At 28.9% G+C, this 23,518-nt stretch overlaps 1 protein-coding gene and 2 long non-coding RNA genes across 11 annotated transcripts in view; 1 reads left to right on the top strand and 2 right to left on the bottom strand.

The window, feature by feature from the left end:
• Positions 1 to 816, bottom strand: part of LOC107450670 (uncharacterized) — a 169,860-nt gene extending 169,044 nt beyond the window's left edge. For 2 of the 3 annotated variants that reach the window (XR_015429618.1, XR_015429619.1), the window contains exon 1: positions 581 to 816. This is a non-coding gene — a long non-coding RNA (uncharacterized LOC107450670). The remainder of the gene's footprint in view (positions 1 to 580) is intronic. The other variant, XR_015429620.1, reaches the window with a different exon arrangement.
• The window catches only part of LOC107450669 (homeotic protein antennapedia-like), a 240,182-nt gene that overhangs the window by 188,787 nt on the left and 27,877 nt on the right, over positions 1 to 23,518 (top strand). For all 7 annotated transcript variants that reach the window (XM_071183845.2, XM_071183843.2, XM_087152611.1 and 4 more), the window contains 1 exon segment: positions 4,046 to 4,879. In XM_071183845.2, coding sequence (XP_071039946.1) covers positions 4,171 to 4,879 — 709 coding nt within the window. In that variant the 5' untranslated portion in view covers positions 4,046 to 4,170.
• On the bottom strand, positions 2,568 to 21,674 carry LOC147802185 (uncharacterized). Its single transcript, XR_015429617.1, has 2 exons — positions 21,212 to 21,674; positions 2,568 to 2,775 (listed from the first exon to the last, which is right to left on the bottom strand). It is a non-coding gene; the product is annotated as an uncharacterized LOC147802185 (long non-coding RNA).

Below are 23,518 nucleotides of genomic sequence, written 5' to 3'. Positions count from 1 at the left end.
CATAGAGATTTTAAAGGTCAAGAGTTTTGAACTCAAAAGGAAGACACAAAAATCATTCTCCTCAAAATTTGACAAAATGAATTAAAACGTAACATTTCATAACATATTGTTTTGTGTAAAATTGCATCTTTTATTTGAATTTAAATCTAAAGTTTGAATGCTGCAATTAACATCAGATTAAAGCAAAAACAAAGGGGATGTCGTGAATTTCTTATGCAAGTATGGGAGGGAATTTGTGATTTTCTTACGAAGAAAAAGGAGTTCAAAATTACCACAAATATGCTCAAGTAAATATTTAAATGGCCAGGCCGAAAAACTGCTATAAAACAACCATGATTACAAATTTTTTATACAAAAATTAAAGTCTTTAGAGTGAGAACAAGGGGTTACACATCCTCTCATAAGAAAAGTGAATGCACTTTCTCCTGGAAGAATAATTCAATTTCATCAAAAAATAAATCAAATGAATCAAAGTCAATTCGATTATATCCCCACAGAGTACTTTGACATTCTTTTCCTAAGAATCACTGCCGCTACCCAGTCACCAAAACAATAAAAAATATACCAAAGTATCACTTACCTTTTAACAGTAGCTATTCTAATATCCTTTATGAGATAAAATAGTAATAAATATCCAATAAAATATCCGATAGTCATAAATATCCGAGATTTTGCTAAGAACACTCACATAAAATAAATACAACCATTCTCGACTGCTGACTAGACCATAAATAAAAACGTTTTCAAATGGTCAAGATTCAAGAAGCACTGAATTTTCTCAGAACTTTTTCAGTGTCCGTGCAAAATCATCACGAGAAGGGGGGGTCAAATTGTGGTGCCTTTCTTCTGTACAGCCCCATAAGCGGGTGATTAGCTAACTTTGCGGTTTACGAAATGCGGAAATAGCCGCGGGTCAAGAGGGTTCTAACATCCAAACAAGGACAAATTTATCCGAAGGGTGTAAACCAGTCCTTTGCGACAGTCCGTGTCTAATTTTCCAGATACTTGGAGGGAACAACCTGTTTTTCTTTTACATTTCACTGAAATTTGTCTAGTCCATAATTAGCCAATACAGAAGTAGAGAACAATCGTCTAACTTTATTTTTAAAAAGCTATTTTCAGATCACAGTTTATTTATACCTTATAACAATTATTGTAATAGATTAGTTTTCATGTCTAACGTTAATAATGGTTTAAATAAAGGCATTTAATTGAGGTAGGTATTTAATTTTAATCGAATTATAAAATAGATAAAAACATCTATTTTACACTTAGTAATATCTGAAAAAGAACAATGAGAAGTAAAACGACATAGCTCCCTGGAATTGAATTTTAAGGAACCTTGAAATTGATTTATAACTATACAAAATACAACCACCATGCGTATTATAGTACTAATAACACAAAATTTTATATTTTAACATTAAAATTTATCTTCTTTCCCTGTAATTAAAAAAAAAAAATGAATGAAAAATCATCGATGCGTAATATTTTTTCTGCATTAAGAAAAATACTTCAAAAACTAGCTGCGTTTTTTGGTTTTTAAGTTAAATGAAAATATAAGGCTTCATTGAAGGGCTTAGGCGAATTTAATGCTATGCCACTCTTTCAAATTGTCCAAAAGATTTTTTTTTTTTTTTAGGGGGAGGGGAACTCCGTGATTTACAGGTAGGTAATAAAATGCTTCTGTTTATTTTGCTGCTATCTAATGAAAATACCGGTAACTTTAAAAAGCAACTTATCTGGTAACCAATCCAGTTCTTTGAGAATGGTTCTCCGAGTTCTCTAGCACATTCTTTTTTGTAACAATACGATTTTATTATCCTATTGCTATTGTATAAGATAAATTTAAATGTAAATATGGATGTTGCATTAATACAAGTATCAAAAAGAATTAAGAACTGAAGTCAAAACAATATTAGAACAATAATATTAAAAACAGAATTAGATTCAGTAAAATTAAGAAAATTACTAGTCAGACAAATAATCAAAGATTCGGAGGAAATAGTTAGAATGAATCCTGCAAAGGAAACTAGTTCCATTACCGGATCATAGTGACTAACTCATTATAACAAATTTTAATTTGAAATATATGAAAATATATATGAAATATGAATACATATATATGAAAGTATTTTAATTTGAAAAATTTGAAATATATCTAACAATACTTTAAGAATTTAATTAACAAATATTTTAAGTATATTTTAAATGAAATAGCAAAAATCAGCTTTAGGATTAATTAAAACACCAAAAAGACATTGCAGAACGTCATTAAACCCCTTTATGTCCATATGCGACCATAGCATGTTCTTTATCCTTTAAAATGGAAAAGTCTTTTGCTAAGCAACCACGAGGAAGACTTTGATATCAACGGGCGAAGTCAAAAAATTTTTACAAATTTAATTTCATTCCGTTTTAGAGGAAGGAATTTGATAAAATTTTCGATGAAGAATGGATATCGTGACAAAATTAAAATTGAATACCACAGAGTTCTTCTTTGTGAAATCTTCATCTTTAAAATGATAAAAAAGGGAAAAAATGCAACTTTTAATTCTTTTATTTTGACTCAAAAAAGGACATAACAACGATTTTTTTACAGTTATTAAATAATTGAAAAACATTGTCTACTCGAGAACATATGGACATATATAATTTAACTAGATTATACAACACTCTTAGCCATATAAGGTTCCTTTAAATTTCTGCTGATAATCCTGTTTTAAAATTGATATTAAATCCGTCTTGGAAGGATCCACAATGAAATAGTTGTCACTGCAAAAATAAAAAAGATATAATAAAACATTCGAATTTAAATCATGTGTAAAAAAAAAACAATTTAAATGACATTTATTTTTAAATTTGAAATATATTTTGAAGTTCATAACTTAGTGTTCGAACAAGTTAAAGAAATTAGAAAACAAAATTGTTTCTGGTATTACCAGTTGCTCGTTAATTAGGTTTTAGATATATAGTCATATGAATTTCAATAATAACCTATCTGTGCAGGGGTCAGGGAACTGACTTTGCATCAGAAAGGTACTGGAATCGAACAAGGCATGGATGTTCTTTCATTCTCTGTTCTATCTGTCCCTACTGGAGCAACGTTGGCCCACCAAATATGGCGCCCCCTGACTGAAAGAGTGGTCAACAAATCTGCCCTTCAGATGCCTGTATTGACGAAATGTCATTCCCCAGGTGGGCATTGGAAGAAAAAAGTTTCAATAATAACAAATCCATTTAAAAAAATTATATTTTAAAAGCACTAACACGTTTTTCTTAAGAATATTTTTTAGTGCCCATTGGAATTGAATTACTTTTTTTAATTTTTTTTAAACCAAAAATTTTAACTAGAAGAAGTGTGTGATTTGAAAAAAATTCAGTTAAATCCGTGTATTATTTTTTGAGGAATCATGCCACCATGAGATACTTTTTTCTATCTCTGTAATCTAATTGTTAAGAATAGTAAATGATTTTCAAGTGTCATAGTGTCAATTACCTAAAGTCAAATTTAGATGCATGTCACATGAGAATTAATTAATGTTTAATTTTTTTTATCGAAATAAGCATTTTAAATTAGAGCTATAATAAAAATCTTAGTACCAAATTGCGTAAAAATACATTTATTTAAGCACACAAAAGCCACAATCTAAGTTATAAGCTTTAGAAGAAATTCAAATATCTTATTCTCATGCAAGAAACTGCATGAGAATATGTATGCCCAACAAAATAATATAGTTCGGAGCTGTATAATTGTTCAGGACAATGCTTTTGGTTTGAAACTCCAGCATTTCTGCAAAGGTAATGTGTTCCATTTCTGTAAAGATAATGTGTTCCACTTCTGTAAAGGTAATGTGTTCATCTAGTGAAAAAGAAGTTGTCTAGTAGTCGTACTGCCATCTAGCGGTGGTAAAATAACTATCTGGAGATATTAAGTGAAACAGTTTGATACGAAAAATAGCTTACTATAATATTTCCTCAAGCACTTCAATTTCTTAAAACCACTCTTTGTTATATTTAAGTTTTCTATCCTTTTATCTTGCAGATGCAAAACCACGCAAGCTTCTAGTCAGTGTTCAAACGTGTTCTCTCTGTGATGTGACCTCAAATTCTGTGAAGTGCAAAAAATCCAAAAGTATTGTACCAGTATTAATCATAACTTAAGTTTTAATGAAACTCGAAGACTCATCACATTGTAGCATGACATCTTACTACAACGCTCCTGGACCATACCTTACAGACATCCGCAATGGTGGAAATGACCAACAACAACATTATAATCCGCCATCAATTCAGAATGGGGACTCGTGTGACCAACGTCAGTACATGCAGCCTCAGTACGCTTCTTCGCCAGTACAAGGGGCGACTTACCCCCGGTTTCCACCTTACGACAGACTGGAAATACGACCTATCACAGCACATTCCGACGATTCCCAAAGCCCACCAGGACACTATTACACCCAGTGCAGTCAATCTCAGGGCAACATGCCCCAACCGGCACATCAGACACCACAACACACACCTTTAACACATCCTAACGCCTATGTACCACAGGATGGTGTACAACAGAACTGTAGGGGCTCCCCGACGGAAGCCCAAAGTATGGTACCACAGCAGTTTTCCAGTTGCAAACTTCAACAGCAACCGAATCAGCAGGTGATGATGCAGGATCCCAACGGAGTACATCGGCCTGTGAATCCGGATTGTGCTGCCAACAATATGCATCCGCAACACTGTCAAAGTCCTGTACATTCCCCGCAACAAATGTACCCACCGAATCACGTACAACAACAGCCTCCCAATCCACAGAACGTCAACCAAGTTCAACCAGCTAGTGGTGGACCTAGTCCTTTGTATCCATGGATGCGGAGTCAGTTTGGTGAGTAAATTGTCTTTTAAGATCTTTCAAATATCTTGTATTGGTTAAATAATTTTACAAGTTAATAGCTTGTTTCGTAATATTCGTTTCGTTCGTTCCTGGCCCTAAGTTAGGCAAGCGTTGAAATGTTTCAGTAATTTAGGGCCAGAAAACTGTTACTTTCTTCTGTTACAGTCCGGCACTTTAGTTTCAAAGTAAACTGAGTTTCTTTAGTTTTGCTAATCAGTACTTAAACGTTCCTGCATCTTTACAGAATTAAGGTACAGAAGTAGCATGGGAGGAATTGTGAAAGATTTAATCATAGAAATTCTTGCCAATTTCAACAACTTGATTGGACATAGGGTTATCATCTAGTTCGGTATTAGAATTAAATAGACACTGCCAGGCAACTCAATGTTTGTGTTCTGCTTATAAGTTCGGTTAACAGTTAACTTTTCTACGTCACACGTACACAATAAACAAACGTGTTGTTTTTTCGGGCGTTGCTTTGCACGTTATAGGCAGAAAATCATCACCAAGTCAAAGTCAGCCACATAACGACGATACTTGACAGCCAAGGATTGTTCTGTTACCATATCTTGATGAATTTTGCTCAAATTTATGATATCTTGGAGCAAAACTCCATGCAAGACTAGAGAGCAAATTTTATGTTCTCAGGGCAAAGAAGAGGTAGATTGTAAAATATAGAAGAAAAAGTTACGCTGAAGTTTCTTTTAATTACATTTCTTTTTATATTTAATCATTATAGCGGGCTTCATCTCGTATATTCATCTAAATTTTGAAAGTTAAACTTTGTATCCATTATAAATAAAAAATAAATAAATAAAAAACCTAAAGCAATTGTCGAAAATCCCTTTGATCAATTTTCTCTTGAATATGATGAAAAAAATCTCCTAATTCCTTTTTTATTTTCTTTTTTAATTTTAATGGCTTACTTTTTTTTAGTATTTATAAAATAGAAGTATATAAAAAAAAAGAAGTTTTTTAAAAAAAATGATGACAAAAAGCAAAATTAAAATTTATTTGTTCTTCTTGACACCAAAATTTTCACTTTTTACACGTGGTTATCTTTTCTGCGCATGGTTTCTTTGTCGTATAGAAGACTAATGTGTTTAAATCTCATCTAAATGATGAAATAATAAATGTAAAAAATAGATGCAAATCTATATCCAAAATATATCAATGTGGGGCGATTGATTTAACGGTTTAGTCAGGTGCAATAATTGAATAAGCCGCGCTTTTTCCAAAAGTAATATTTTTATATCAAACAGGTATTCAGAATTGTTTCCAGAACAGGTATTCAGAATTGTTGCTTATTAAAAAAAGTCACTCAAATATCATGTAAAGTATGATTATGCAATGCATTTTTAATCTTCTTATATTAAAAATTTTAACAAAACTACTTTGTAAAATTGAAGAGGAAGAATTCATATTTGGGGGAAAGGTGAAAAGTGTGATTATATCGCGCGCACGTCTGAAACACTACCCTCCTTTAATGGTCATATCAAAAGGGTCACTTCATACGATCCTGGTTATGATAAGGATTACATGAGTAGTCATTACAATTTTTTCTAGATTCTGATATGCGGCGATTAAATAGAGTTTTTGAATTAATTATAAAACAGAAGGTTTTCAACTAAGCTTTCACCGCTTCTTGATTTTTTCTTCTTCTTATAAGTTTAATGATTGGAAGCATTTCATTTTCCTTACCAATTCTATTTCCTTTCTCACTTGGTGCGAATTTCCGTTCAAATGTTGGTCTAATCACTCTTCATCGAACTCAACGAGATGGTCAGAGAGAGGTGCATTTTTTGGCCGAATGTTTCGATTGACAAACCCCTCATAAGTCGTCTTTTCGGCTATGGCATCATCTCCATATACAACACTAATATCACGAGCAACTTTTGCTGCATCTGAACCTTATTTAAAAACAAAAAGAAGAATGTCGAAATGCTTCTTTTTTCTCAACATTCCATTAAGAAATAAAGAAAAAAAGTGGTTACTAAGTTACCTATCCCATAAAAAATCAAATTTTAATTTCAAGATAACTTTAAAATAAGGGAACTTGTGAAACTTAGTTCAAAATCAGTCAACTTTCACAGTTTTCAGTCGGAACTCGAGTGATGAGCTTCAATTTCATATTCAAAACGGATCTCGATTAATTTTGATTTGGATAGAGTCCAGAATGGAAAATTCTTCACTAAACAGTGGGCGGAATCAGGAAAACGGTATTTTGATTCAGAATATTAATGAGGGAAGAGTTATGGACATCTGGCCCTGATATTTAGTTCGAATATTTAAATTATATATATATATATATATATATATATATATATATATATATATATATATATATATATATATATATATATATATATATATATATATATATATATATATATATATATATATATATATATATATATATATATATATATAGATAGATAGATAGATAGATAAATTAAATACCATTGTATTTTTAATTTTTTTAAAATTTGTTTTACAAAAATGATATTTTTTTATTTATTTAATGACATTTATAGATAAATATCCTAAAAATTCGAGCAAAATTATTTTCCATCCAATATTAAATCATCCCCGCGAATGAAGACGAAACCAAAAACCTGTTTCCTCTTCCGTTATATTCCCTACTCGCTGGGAAAGATTTAATTTCTTTTATACATTCCGTGCTGCCCTCTAGTACATACTATTAGAAAAAAAAAGAGTTCGCTTATTATTAGCATAATTTATATGCTAATAATAAGCGTTTCTTTCATCTACAAAAAAGATACAAATACAAAAAATATCATTGTTTGAATAGTGGCAAAAGAAATAAGTATGATTTTGCTTCGATAAGTAATAGATATTATAAAATATAATCAATCATAAAATGCAATAAATTATAAAACACAATAAATAAATAAATTATCAATAGAACATTATTTTCTGCATTTGTTTTCCAGTAAAATTATAATTCTTTCTTCGATTGTCCCTAGACTATATCTTCTCTAATATTTATTAATATAGAATAGGAAGCATATTTGTAAACTTTTAATGATTAGTAGCTAAATTCAAACAGCTGTACTATTTACAATTTTCTTAAACATTTCAAATTAATACTAATATATTGGTATAATAGTTGTAATATGGGTATATTAGTAGAAATAATACCCGCATGTTTTGCATATAAAATTGGAAAAGATTTTACCAATTTTTAATGCAAAAATGCAAAGCATTTTTTAACTCACAGCTATTACTTTTTTTTAATTAGATTTTGCCAATTTTAATACGAAAAGAAATTAGAACTTCAATGAAAAGATTGTGACACTTTTTAATACAAAACATTATTTTAAATAAAATGCAATTTTTTTTTCGTTAGTTATATTTTTTAAATTTGAATACAATAGTTAATGTAAATTCAGATGACAGGATTTTCTTAATTTTTAATAAAAAATATAAAACATTATTGTGAATACCCAACTTTTAATTTTTCTTTTAGACAGATTTCGTTAATTTGAATACGAATTAATTCTATAATAAGATTAATTATATAATAAGATTAATTATATAAGATTTTATTAAATTTTAATACTAAAAGAAAAAAAAATATTACAAAACAACAACTATTCATATTTCTTTATGTAGATTATATTAATTTGATTGTGAAAGTTAATTGGAATTCGACTTAAAAGATTTTGTTCTTTAATGCAAAAATGTAACTCTTTAATACAATAATATATTACTTTAAACATGCAACTGCGGGGTTTTTTTTTTTTTTTTTAGTTACATAGTGTTAATTTAAATACAAAATAAATCTTAATGAAAAGATATTCTTAATTTCATTAACAAACATAGTTTAAGATTTATAATAAAACATGAAATTATAATATAGTTCTCTGTTTCTGGACTGCAAGTATATGTAGTATGGTGTGACAAGGGGGAGGTGAGGAAATAGTGAGATTCTTTGTCACAAAAAAGGAAGGTGGGTGTAAAAATATATTCCAAATAAAAAGTGGGAAACTATTCATAGACTACATTTCATACCAAAATATTTTCATGGAAATTTAAATTTCATAATTTTATATGTATACCAATTTTAATACATTGTTAGCAGAAAAATTCTTATATGGTTTTTTCCCCCCGAAACTTAATCTTTCAAAGAAAACCATTTGTCTTTTAAAACACGAATTAAAAACTTAGTTAATGTTAAGTTATTATAATAGCTGTTTCATTCTTATTTTTCAGGAGAATAATTTTATTTCAGTTTTTAAATTAAGTACTGTTAAATCTGTTACTCGATATTCTGTTATAATATTATATAACATGTATAATATACTATATGCATATATAATATACTATATACCTATATAATATACTATGCAATAATGTTATAATTATTATAATAGCTGCTTCATTCTTATTTTTTAAGAGAGAAATTTTATTTCAGTTTTTAAACTAAGTACTGTTAAATCCATAACCATAGTAACCATAGTATCATGTAGTCAATTTAAAGAAGGATTAAACTACATCATTATCTGGTTCAATTTGGCATTTTATTGAAGTTGCAGCAAATTTGAACGATATTATTCAAAATGACTCAAAATTTTTGTAGAGAAGGTATAAAACTTTTAAAGATAGTAAAAGTTAGTGGTACTGAGACAAAAATGTGTACTGAAGAGTGTCGCCCTCTTTTTAAAAATATGCTGATACTTCTTCAAAATTACTAAAATAAAACTTAAATTCTTTAATTGAATAAAAGCCTTTATTTGATTTTTGAAACATTTTGATGATTGTGTTTTGAATTAGCGCATATCTTTTATAGGCATTAATTAAAGTGTATTGCACAAAATACAAAAGATAAAAGGAAAAACTCTATTAAAAAAACTAAAAATATCTTACAATTAAAAAGACAGTACAACAGTTGAAATAATCAAAAAATTTTATTGACACCATATCCAGCAAATTGTTTTAGGTTTTAAATAATATTTTCTTTCAAATTATTTACTACAGATTTTAACAAAGAAGAAAAGGAGGTGTTAATAAGTTGTGTACTGTAGAGTGCTGCCCTCTTCGCAAATAAATAATCTATCTAAATAAACAAAGAAGATGAAAAAAAATTAAGGAAAAATTTCAATAAAATTATTTAAACAAATGATATATTAAATAAAGTCGACAAGATTCAAATTTTAAAGTCATATTCCAAATTATTTCTTCAAACCAATAATTTAATTGATAGTGTTATAATAGCACTATTATAATTTATGTATAGTAGAACAGCGTGCATAATATTGCACTGTATCCTTTAAATTTAAATTTAGAAGATCCTTATTTAAATAAATTTTTAAATCGAGCTTATTCAAGACACTCACTAAATTTGCTCAGCTCAAAATATATAACAATTCTAAAATAATTTTTTAATTATTTCATGTTGAATAAATAAAAATTATACAAGGTTTAAACTTTAACTTCTATCAAAAATTTGTTTCGATGTAATTACACTAAAAATAATTTTTCAGATTAAAAAGTGTATTGATACTCATGCCCTGATTTAAGGTCCTAACATGTTAAAAACTAATGTGGTATGGTAATCTTTTCAGCAATTTAAATCTTAACTGATACTTTAAAAATTAAAAACTTTTTTTATAAATTATTATGTTTTGCAATAAGCTACATAGTTTTTATTATGCTTTTTTTAAATAATGTATGTTTGAAAACCATTTTTGGATTTAAATAAAAATAGAAAATTTCATTTTTGTTATATGAAATTTTAATATCAAAAGTCCACCGAAAAACTTTGCTGTTCAAGGAACCTATTTTAAGATGGTTTTATTGATACTCATTTCGAAGACTCATATTCAATTTTAAAATGCTTCAAATTAAAAAAATATTGAAATATTCCAAACCAAAATATTAATACGTATTATATATTAAAGCGGATTTTTGGATATTAAAATTTTTTTAAGAAATCGTACCAAAATATTGACAAATAAAAAAATATTTAAAAATATGTAATCAATCATAATGAATAATCGATATTCCTTTTGAGTAATGATGCTGAAATATTATAAGACTCAATAATTAATATTCACTTTTCATGTTGATATGCTACTTTGTATTTATTGGTTAAGCGTAACAAAATGTCTCACCAATCATTATGAATAGTCGATATTCCTTTTGAGTAATAATGATGAAATATTATAATACCCAATAAACATATTAATATCCATTTTGCATGTTAATATACTACTTCGTATTTTTTGGATAAGCATACCAAAATGCTTAATTTTGATTCATTTCTTTAATAACTGATTTGAATAATAATAAATTAATAAGTCGGCTAAAAAAATTCAGTGTTAGAAAAAGAATTCAGGTCCTAAAAAAAATCCATGATTTCTTAATTAAAAAATAATTTTCATTTTCGAAAAAAACATATTAGACGTGTTTTGATCATTTCGATTTTCACATTTTTAAAGGAACTTTGAATATTGAAATTATAATGACATGTCTAGTTTAAGCAAGAAAATATAATTGTTTAACACCATGATCATCAATATTAATTTATTATTGAATTAAAACATAATATTTTATTGTTTGAAACCTAATTTTAACATGAAATTTAGTTGTTAAAGGTAAAATAAAAGATAATTACCAAATAACTTTAAATTATTAAAATAGTTAAGGAGAATGTATGATATGGGATTAACTATCTATGAACGTTAAGATCAATATACATGAAATGTATAATAATAATAATGATAAGAACTAATAATAATAAAAATTAATAAAGTGAATCTCCCGGAAGTCAATCAAAAGTTGAGTTTCACAATTCTTCATTTGTTTCCATAATATTTTACATGAAATATATTCTTTTATGTTTAAAAATATTTATAATCAGTTTTTTACCTTGTAATTTTTATTATTATATAATTGAACTTTTCATTTTCTATTCTTAACTTTTTATTTTCGATTTTTCTTATTTCTAAATGATTCCAGTAATATTCTGTTTTTAAATTTTTAGACTACAAAGATCTTTGAATTTTTAATAAATGAGGAGAGAAAAAAATTATAAAATGCAAATAAATGAATAAAATTAAGAATGAATAGAATATTTTTTTAGAAAGTTTTCATGAGTGAAATAAGAAATGAAAAGAGCTTCTGTAAATAATTTATAAACTTCATGGAACTCTTAACAAAAGTGATGCAAATCTGTTTTATATAAATTTTGTGACCTGATATTTGACAATAGAGCCTAACGCCTGTGACAATAAATTTGCAACGCTAGCATTACAATTACTATTACACAAATTAGGTTTATATTTTCCTGTTCAATCATAGATTTGTAATTTCCTGCTTATTAGTTCAAATACAAAGCATATCAAATCCAACTATGAGAAAATTATCAGTTTTTCATCATACGCACGTGTTTTCATATTTGAATAATATAAGCTCCGCCTTAAGGCAACCTATTGGCTAGATTTAAAAATTTTCAACCATTCATCGGTCATGGGTTAAACAGCACAATACAAAGTAGAACAGCTGGGATTTCTGCGGCCAACCTTTTGACAAAACAGAGTCACGTGACCTGAGGGTGTTGATATTTGACACGCATCGTTAGGTTATCAAAAAGGGAGTTTCCCTATGAATAGTTTATCAACAGTTTAGGATAAAATATTAACTAAAGTTGACATAGAATTTTTCATGATGATCTTTAAAGTAATCAATTTGTTGCGTTTAACATTTGACCGAGATGTCAGCGATGATAGTTTTTTTTCTCCGCCCTCTCAGTTCACACCCATTCTTAATTTACTTTAACGGAAGTCATCAATTATCGTCAAACGTTTATTTATTTTATTCCTTGCTTTACGTAGTATTTATATAACAATAATAAAATAAATTAATTATTTACGTATTTTATAAATAAGCGCATTTTGTGCTTGTTGAAATTCTCTTAATAGTTTGTTTATTTTGCTTATTTTTATAAATGTGGTTTCGTTGATTTGCCATTTATAAATATAACATAGATTTAGGAATACTCTTCATCACATACTTATCTACCTCAGTGAAAGTTCCATTTTTATAAAAAATACTCCACTTTATCGAGAGAGAAAAAATATAAATTTAAAAAAAATTATAATGTACGTTTAGGCTTCGAACACTTATAAAAGTATATACCTTTGTTGTATACCTTTATTATATACCTTATATTATATACCTTTAAGCGTTTATTTTTGTAATATTAAAAGGTCGTATTTTAAGGCTATTTTGATAACCTTAAAAAAATGAAATTTTCAATAACTATAGAGTCATCGAAGAAGCAGTGAAATTTTTATTTATTAAACTGTATTATATTGCACGGAAAATTAAAAAAAATTGTAATTATAAATAACTCAATTATCAATATTTTGTAGTTATTTTTTCTCTCATTAATATGAACTTGATTTTATAATATTTACAATAAATATTGAACTTCATTCCGTAATAATGAACAGGAAAATTCATATTAGAACTGATTTGCAAAACATCACGCACTTGACCCCTCCTTTTCGTCTAGATTTTATTGTTTTAAACTTCATTAGAAAAAATCTTTTAAATCTCCGCTCGATATTTTATAACAAGCTTTTTTTCAGTTTTTGGAGTAAAGGAAAGTTCAAAATATTAAAAAATGAAAACTTGTAATGAAGAAGGGGAAAAAAGTGATTTTGAGAGTAATTTTCTAGTTAGCCTTACCTTGAGTAGGAGCATTTGTAATAGTAATTTGAAACCTAATGAAATATCAGAAATGTCGAAAAAAACTGTGTGTAAAATCAACTGAATTAAGATTTTAGTCCAACTATTGTAAATAAAATAGTCATATTTGAAATCAACATATAATTTGAAGCATATTTATTTGGAGAGGGAACTGTTCAAATTCAATACAAAGTTTAAATTTGGCATCTTACTTATTATAAAAATAGATGTGTTCGACGTTCTAAACAGAGTCATTATTTTTAAACATAATAGGATATCTTTCAATATTTAAAAATTTTACATCATTTATGACGATGACAAAATGTTTCTAAATAATCGATATGATACAGGTTACAAAAAACTATTTTAAAGCTAATTCTTCTTTAATCAAATACATCAAAGATGAGAAAAAGAAAAAAATCAAGAAACAAAAAAAAAACTCGCCAAATCTTTCCTTGGAGTATGCAGAAATTAAATTTAGAAACTTTCCGAGTCTGAAATTTTTCTTATCTTTCCCAGATAAGAGAAGACGACTCGGAGTTAATTGAATTACCCATATAATCATATCACACTAGGAAGGAAAAGATGAACGCCAGGACCATCGATCCCGGATAAGCAGTGGCCGGACACAGATTCCCAGGACTCGCACCATCCAGATATATTTTAATCTGGACTTAATTTAAGATATCTTCCTCATCGTTGCTTCACATGAGAAACTTTTGCTGCGTTATTTATTGCAGTCACGTCGGCCGAGTTCTTCTCTTCCAAGTCCTTGGTTAAGGACTTGGACATGGGCCAAAAAGGCCTTCCTTACTTTGAAGGATGTAAATAGAAGTCTTCTTCAGAAGACTTTCGAATAAATTTCCAATGTCTTCTTTAAACTATTTTTTTTCTTCCTTTTTCTTTCTTTGCAACGGTGAAAAAGTTTTCTTTGAGTTTTTTCCTTGAGGGAAGAGGGGTGGTCTAAGAATGAGCTTTCTTTTCCCGTTCGAGAATCCTGCTACGAATTTTAAATGATCCTGTTGTGCCTTTGCCTGCCAAGGGATATTAACTTCAAACGTGAAAATGAAGATTTTATTAGTTTACCTTCTTTTCCTCTCGGGATTTTAGCTAAAGAAGTGTCGGATGTGTTACTGCTTCTTTCACTTTTATTCTTTTTGACGTTTTCAGAATTTTAGAAAAATGGACAGTATTCATCACTGATTAGATTTACACTAATTAAAAAAACATTTTCATGTAGAAATTGAGAAACGATGGATGTCGGTTGAATACCTGAAACGCAAAGGGAATTAAGCGTGAACATACGTTTTCAGGAACCGATTTGCAAACATACATTTTCAGGGACCGCGCAGTGTGTCCTCTATTTACACCAGAAAAATAAAAGGTGTATCAGTTATTCATAGGATAGATATAGAACTAAACATTGATTTTGATAAAATTCCTTATCTCAATTATACCCAAAGAAAAATAAAGCACACATATGTGCCTTTAAATCATTTGTATCATTCAAACACGAAAGGATAATTGGTTAAAATTCTCGAATGGGATAATTATTAGAGAATCCCTTTAGAATGGTGACTCCAGGCATTCACCTAAAACTGTCCCTATATGCCGATTCTCTGGTTCGAGACTCCTAGTCAATGTAAAATTCGCATTTCCATTAAAAAAAAATGTTGTACAGTATATAGAGCTAAATATTCATAAGTATTGTTTGTTGTAACTCAAACATTTTGTAATTGCTTGTGTTTGATTGAATTAGTGACTGTAGTCCTTCCTCTCGCGACCGAACTCTACTGTTGAAGGGAGTTAGAGATCGCAAAAAAATTCCAAATAGAACTTTGATCCTCTTATTTTAATTTTCCCAAATTAACTGATGACGGATATTTATTCTATTCGGTAGTATCGTTCGATGCATGTAAAATACAAGGCTGTCACCTAGTTCGAGATATAATGCACGCGGTATTGTAGATGCTATATTTGTTGTTGAAAAAATTATACCAAAGTAATTCTGCAATCAACAGTTTTGATGAGTAGGTTAAATAGTACACAATGAAATGTTTTTTAAATTTTTGATATGTATCTTTATGCAATAAACGTTAAAGAAATTTTTTAGTGTCATCCGAATTAGTTTTCACTAGTTTAAACTTTGATAAAATTAGATTCTTTAAAAAAAATCTCAACAATGAGAAAAGTATAGTTTTAAGCTACTTACTGATAGCCAGAAAGCCGCATTTTTTTATTAATTTAAAGTTTTGCTAAAAAATTCATAGAAATTCCAAAAATTATGAAGCACTATTTCTGCCAATTTAATAAAGGAACTTTTTATTTCAGACCATTTTTGAAAGTTGTTGTGCTGTAATAATACTGTATCATTAAAAGTTTGTTAAATAATACAAGAAAACATAAATTAAAAATTTAACTTAAAATCCATAATGGCGAGAGTATGACCAGTCTTATTTTCTTTTCAGTCGATTAGAGTAATATACATAGTTTTCACATGATATTAAGAGTAAGTCTCGGTGTTAGCGTAATATGAGTAATCAAAAATTTCGAATTTGCGTAATGTACGTAAGAAATTTATCAAACATTAATAGCGCAATTATCGAAGTTTTGTGATTTTGAACCTATTTTAAAGAAAAGATAACTTTCGAATTTAGTTTAAAGATTTTTTTTTAGTAATTATTATTATTATTTAAATCTATGGGAATGCACAGTTGATCCATAAACCGATTAAGATGTTTAAATTTGAAATCCTGCTAAACTTTACTAATCCAGGATTGTGTTAATGAGTTAAAAAATGCAGTCTTTTTAGAATGTCCTATCTCCAAAATTCCTGTTATTAGTGAGGCTTTTAAGGAAAGTTATAGTTCACTCTGTATGTGATTCAGTTCACACAGAATGTTCTATGTGATTAATGGCGCATGACGGAGGCATCAGAGTGATAGTTCAGTTATATATTCTGGAATTTAAATTTGTGTGAACTGCTTTGAATATCGTGCAAAAAATTTCTTTACAATCGTCTTAATGTAAAGATATGATTGTCCAAGATTCTGCCAAGTCACCTTTAAAAATATGGGTGTATTTTGAACCAAAATATCAATAGGATTCAAATATATTATCGCACTAGTTTGCTTACACTGCTAGGAATTTCAAAGTACGTTGAACCAAATCTGTTGCAACTTTAATATGGTTACACGTTTAATTTAAGCCGTAACAGATTTCAATTTGAAAATTTATAGTTGCTACAATTTTGAACTGGATTATGGCTTAAAGTACCGGTATTAGGTTCACCGTTGAGTCAATTTTTCCAGGAGTGTACGTACGCTTTATAACACTAAAGAATGATATATATATATAACTTTCACCGGTGAATGGCAACAATCACATAGTCACTTTGGTGAAATTCCATTGGTTTCCAAAATATTATCCGATTTGATATAAATTTATTCGTTGATATTATTATAATTATTCGATATTTTAATATCTGCTGAGGATAGCTTATGAGAAGCATTAGTGTTCGGAGTACCGGTTAAATGAATACTGGGCAGTGGCACTTGAAAAAACAATGATGTAGGGCATACCGGGCAAATGTAGACCGGGAAGTGGCACTTAACTAGAGCTAATATATATTTCGGACATTTTCAAAGCGACTATGTAATTGTCAACATTCACCGATGGAAGTCAACAACCACCGATTTTGGTCACTCACAGTACATATATATATATATATATATATATATATATATATATATATATATATATATATATATATATATATATATATATATATATATATATATATATATATATATATATTATTCCGTTCCTAATAATAATTAACTATGAATATTTTTATTAGTAGTTACTAATTAATTTTGTGTTCAGGAAGAGTCTCTTGACATGGTAGTAAGTAAAGTAAGTAAAGTGTTAGAAAAAATTCCGTGGTTTTATAAATGATTTCATATTAAACTAATTATATCTACCATGTAATGTGATAGAAAGAATAAATTATCCTTTATTATTTCTTTGCTGCTAAAGAAATAGAGTTCTAAACAATTTAATCTGACTTTCTTTTAAAGGATAAAGTATTTTTAAGCATCCTCCTTAAGTTTTGATTGCTCGAAAACAAAAACTCGGCTAAAGGAAAAATGTTACGTCATAATATTGTTTTGACAACAGAGGACAGCCATACTCATAATTCCTCGTAGGGTCGCCAAACGAGAGTAGAAATGTCGCCAAAGGGCAAACAGAAATCTTTTCCATGCAAGGTGTCACACGCGCATGTGCCAATAATGGCGCATCATTTTGTAGTTCTTGCTTTATTTCATTTTTGTCGCAGTGCTCCAGAAAAGGAGTTTTATCGTTCTACATTTGACATGCAACGGCACATCTAGGGATAAAATAAAAATTCTGCTTACGCCCTTCCCTTTTTCTCCCTTTTCAAAATCCCCTTCTTGCCTCATGTTTTCCCTCTAATGTATGCCGCGATGTAAAGCAAGGACTTTGGAAAAAGAATCGCTCGCCTGACAGCTAAATCTTAGGGAAGAAGGACGAAAAAGGGAAGAAAAAAAAACTTTAAAATATGCGCATTTATCTAAGTTTTATCCCCGTACATAGACGTCAAGATGGATGACCGTGCTTTCTTTTGGCGCAAAATAAAAAAAATAGAAAGTTGGCTTCTTTGCGCGATTCACCATCTTTCGCGATCTTAAGATTAAGGGGAAGGGGAGGAACAGGTCTACTTTGGAATTTAGACGCCAGTTTTTAACTCTATTCTGTTATTTATGTTTTTTATTTGATCCTGAACCTGTCTGAATTTTTTATATTTACCAGTATTAAAAAAAGAGAAATTATTCTTCGTAGAGAAACTTTTTTTTGTCCTTTTTTGAAATTCAAATGAGAGTTAAAAGGGTAAAGAATTCTTTTAAGTCTTATAAAAAAAGTTTTCGCCGATCAAGAAATTACACTGATAGAATACGTGGATGGAAAAAAATTCTAGCTTTAACTTGAAACTTAATGTTATTAGTAAAAAGGTTTTTTTTTTTCTTTTATTTTTAAAGCTTTAGATCTTAGTATCTCGAAAAAAATTTAAAACACTGATTTTTTTTAAAACTTGTACTGACAAATAATGAAGTACAAATTATAACTTTCAAATAATAAAAAATCAATTTAAAGAAAAAAGAAAAGAAAACTTAATACAAATTAGAACTTTCTTTGCTCTACTAAGCTAAAATATTTTATTTAATGCCAGGAAATATACCTACATTGATTAATTTTAACTAATTTGTTATGAACCAATTAATTCATTAACTAATACTTTCAAATGTATCTGTAATCTTTTTTATGTTGTAGCTTTGGGTGCTATTTTTCATTTTGATCTACTTTTTAAAGCTATTACACATGCAATGTTTCATTATAGCTCTGTGTAGATTACATTTCATTGCATCTAGAGTGTAAGTACATAGGAGTAGTAATCAGCTTTACTGCGCTAACTTAAAAAGTATTTCGTATTTAAGTATAACGAAATCGCACATACATTCACAAGCAAATCCAGTCGAGGTAAAAAAAAATAATCACATCAGTGAGGAAGAGAATAAAACAGGGTGGGTGGGATGGAAGATCACTGGGAGATGAACCTAGGGGTCTTGAAGTCTATAGTCACCTAAAAGAGGCTTGAGAAACTCTTAGTAAAAGACTAAGTCACTATTCATGCATACTTTACCGAGAAGTGCATATCGTTTGCTTGAAAAACGCTTACATGTTTGTTTAAAATAAGCCCAATCAAACAAACAAAGGAGAAAAAAAACTTAAAATTTTGTTGCATTCAAAAAAACTGTTTTGGAAGACATACTGGAAATAAAAAGTACTATCTGGTTGGGATTGGGATGCAATAATTTATTCGGAAGCTATTAGTCTCTTTATGACTTATTATTGCTCATAATTATGTAATAACAAAATATTTTCTTGTACGAACAAGAAGTTTTTTACTGTTTAGAAAAACTAGTTTAGCATTATAATCCTAATACAGTGATACTTAATTATCCTTCTGATACTTATAACGTTTAAATATCAGCATGCTTGGACATGTTAATTTGAAAATTGGGGAAGAAAAATTTATTATTCAATAAAGTACATAGTTAGAAAAAAATTAATCGCCATATACAGTTGTGCACGATCTTTGATTTTTGTTTTCGACCATGTCGCTGGTTCAAAATTAAAACGACACTTCTGCACTCACTTCTCATTCAAATAACATGAGAAGTGAGTGCAAAAGTGTCGTTTTAACTTTGAACCAGCGATATAACATACCAAAATTAACAAGTTAAATATCATAACTACTGAATAGGTCATTAAATAAAGGATAATATTCCATATACATAGCTCAAAAATATTATCTATTGCCTAGTCATCCGTTGAGCCTCAGTGGTTGAAGAATTTTGCTGTTGCTCAGAAGAACTATAAGGTTCGATTCCCAGTGACTGCTTGACGATCGTACTGAACACGCCTGGGAAGGAGTCTTTGTCCAACAGCTTGTCTGTGAAGTGAAGGTGCCTTGTGTGTAATGCTGCTGTCCATACTGTCATGATCATGCTGTTAGTAACGAAATTAAGGAGCCTTAATCTGCTTGTTCCCTTTTATATTGTGAATCTACTTTAAGTTTTTGATAGTCACAGTGATCCTAAATTGAGTAACAAGGACTCCTGCTTATAAATATATAGAGGGTGTTTCATAACAACAGTGCATAATATAAAATTATTGTAAGAAATGAAGCAAATTAACACTTAAGTGAAGAAAAACAAAATTTCAAATCATACATAATGCAGTTGGAAGAAGTAAAGTAAAATTTAAAATTATCTGAAACTAGAATATTTGAGAACGAAGCTTAAGGGCAACTCCTGGCAGGAGACGAATGCTTTTGAGTTCTATTTGATTTTATTCTGGTTTTTGCTGATTTTAGTCTCTCCCTTGCACTCCTAGACCTCAGTAAAGGTTTGAGAACCTTTTTGTTTGTTTTTACTTTCTCTTGGTGACCCTTAATACCTAATTTTCTACTATGATTTTAAAATTATATACGTTGGAAAGCTTTCCCCTTAGAAAGTTGTTGGTATGGTTAAGGTTCTACAATTTCAAGGCTGATACCCGAATTAGGCAATAATATTAATATCCGTGACGTCTGTTTTATATCGCAGACAAGCTGTTAATTATCTCTTTTGTGCAGACCACCCTATATATTAATATGCTAATTAGAATTTACTTTGAAAGACTCGGGCTCCGGAAATTTCACCCCAGGACTTTTTAACCGTAGATATTTTGCATCAAGTTTCCCGTAAAATTAAATCAGATTAAAAAAAAGTGAATGACCTGTTTCAGAGGAAATTACCTTTAAAGATAAAAATACTTAATATATATAAGCTAAGTTAAATAGTTCGTGTTTAAAAAATTTTTTTAGCTATATTTTATGTTTTTGTTTAACAGTGTAGCTATTTTTACGCCATTTTATTCTTTTCTTCCTTTACCCTTTTCTAAGACATAAATTTGCACTATTCATGAAGTTCAAATAATAGATGTTAGGAGAGTATCAAACTAACAAAGCAATAGATTTACCTCTGGCGCACTTCAGTTCCACTGAAATATGTGCAAGTGCATTTTGGCGATATTTCACGGTCCATTTCCTCCACTGCGGGATAGCCAATCAATCCTGTATTAAATGCCCGTTTGCCCCGACGCCATTTTTGTTGACCCGAGACAAACATAGCCGACAAATTGCTCGTACACTTTTATAATAATAACATCACCCATCAAAAAGAGTTCTAACCAAACAAAACTTAGATAACCTATGCTTTTAACGGCACTTCAAGGAGGCGAAAAAATTATTATTTTTGGCGAAATCTCAAACACCATTGATGAAAGCCTCATTTATAAAATAACTCTTAAGAAGAGGCACTCAAGAATACATTTACAGCTTTAGGGGAGTTTTTTTTCCTTTCTTCTTTTTTTATATATATTTATATTTTCGGAGTTACGTCCAGTTTTGAATATTTTAACTTTTAATGGGAATGCATTCAATTTGACTAATTACTACGCTTAATTCATTTTTCTATTTGACTCTTGCTAATTGATTCTGATATTGATAATGGTTTTTACATTGTTATTTTTAAGTTATCTGAAATTGTCTCTTCTTTTTAAGATTTATCAAATATGTTTTCAACGGAGAGTGATAGCTGTTATTTCTATTGCAAAATTGTTTGCAAATAAATTTTGAGAGACATTAATATTTACTTCGTGCAAATTTATAAATTGCGTATTTATCTTCATATGTTTTTATAATGCTGTACAATAAAATTGCTGTAAAAGTTATTTTGCATAGAAGTTAAAATTTTTTAATGTAAGTTATTCTACATATAAAACATATATTTACTGAGAATTAAAAAACGTTAACTGATAAGGAAAAAAGTAATATTTTCTGGTGCATTTGTTTAATAACTGAAAATTTAAAAATAAAAGAAAAATCTGGAGGAAGATTTTCGTTGTTGGCTCTAAGTAGTAAATTTTTTTAAATAGATAGTAAATTAGATATTAAAGTATATAAATAAATAATCATAAATTAAATAAATAAATAATAACCCAAAGAAATGTTCTTGACTCCTTCATAAAAATATCGTGTTGAAAATTTACAAAACGAGGCAAGGATTTTCAGTTTGAAAAATTTATTTTAATTGGGATTTCGCTTCTAGTACAAGACTTATTTTTCTATACTTTTTTCAAATTTTTTATCTATATGTTTTAGAATTTTGTTTGAAAAGAAAGCATGTGCTCGCACAATGTGCTAGCAAAATTAACTTGCAGCTAGCAGAATGTACTAGCAGAATTAGCACGCAGCAACTCCCAAAAATGACTTATTAAAAGCTTCTGGACTCATTGTCAAATAGCTATATAAATTCTGTGGTATCATGATCTGGATTTTTTTCTTAGCTAGATATGCTTTCAATATATAGCTAATAATGCTTCCAATATAACTCTCTATATTTAAAAATCCTAAGGGCTGCAGCACTTTTGGCGTTGCATTTTTTTTTTTTCGTGTGTGCAAAAACTATAAGACTTAGAAACTTGAAATTACTAAGATGCATAGAAAGGTTTTCATTGATTACGATGAAACAAAAAAATGAGCATTCCATAATTAGTTCACGATAACTGTTAAACTTGTGGTAAAAAATACCATACGGGCCCCTAGGCCGCAGGAATGAAGTTACAGAGTTAAATTTTGGCATGGTTAATGGGCCACATTATTTTTAAACTAAACACAGAGTTTTTCCGTTCTAATTCAGTTAAAAGTAATTATAATTTAACTTGCTTTTTCTCCAAATTTTTTTAAAATTATTTTTCCTTTACGTTAAATTTTGCTTTGCTGCTCAAAATCTTTAAGACTTAGAAACTGGAAATCACGGAGCCGTGTAGAAAAATGAACAAAGAGTTCGAGGGAGTAAAAAAAAAGTACGGTTTGATTATTAGTTTTCAAATAAATAACAGTTGAACTTGTAGTTAAAAAAAAAATGTTGATCAATTTTTTATCCGCTGAAGGGGAAATAAAGAGTTGAAATTTGACGTGCTGATAGGACCATTTTCAATTATAACTTAAAAGAGTATTTTTTATTTTTTGAAATTCTTCGCACTTAAAAAGTTTTTTCAATAAAGTGCTTATTTTACTTTTTTTTTTCATTCCCAGCAAAAATAGGCTAACCTTGCACATTAGGTGCCTACGTAAAATCTAAATGTTCCTTGTGGATTCGACAAAAACTTTCTAAAATTAGCAACTCTTAATATAAGACCTGTATAAACTCAACGCTTGCATTATTTTTGCTTAAAACTAAAATAAAAGTTTAAAAAAAATTGATTTAAAAAAAAAAGAAAGCT

The sequence above is a fragment of the Parasteatoda tepidariorum genome, chromosome 10, assembly GCF_982258835.1.
Source record: "Parasteatoda tepidariorum strain Cologne lab strain chromosome 10, Ptep-v5.0, whole genome shotgun sequence".
Classification (NCBI taxonomy): domain Eukaryota; kingdom Metazoa; phylum Arthropoda; class Arachnida; order Araneae; family Theridiidae; genus Parasteatoda; species Parasteatoda tepidariorum.
Note: the sequence above shows the minus strand (reverse complement) of the source record. Positions and strands in the feature narration are given on the sequence as shown.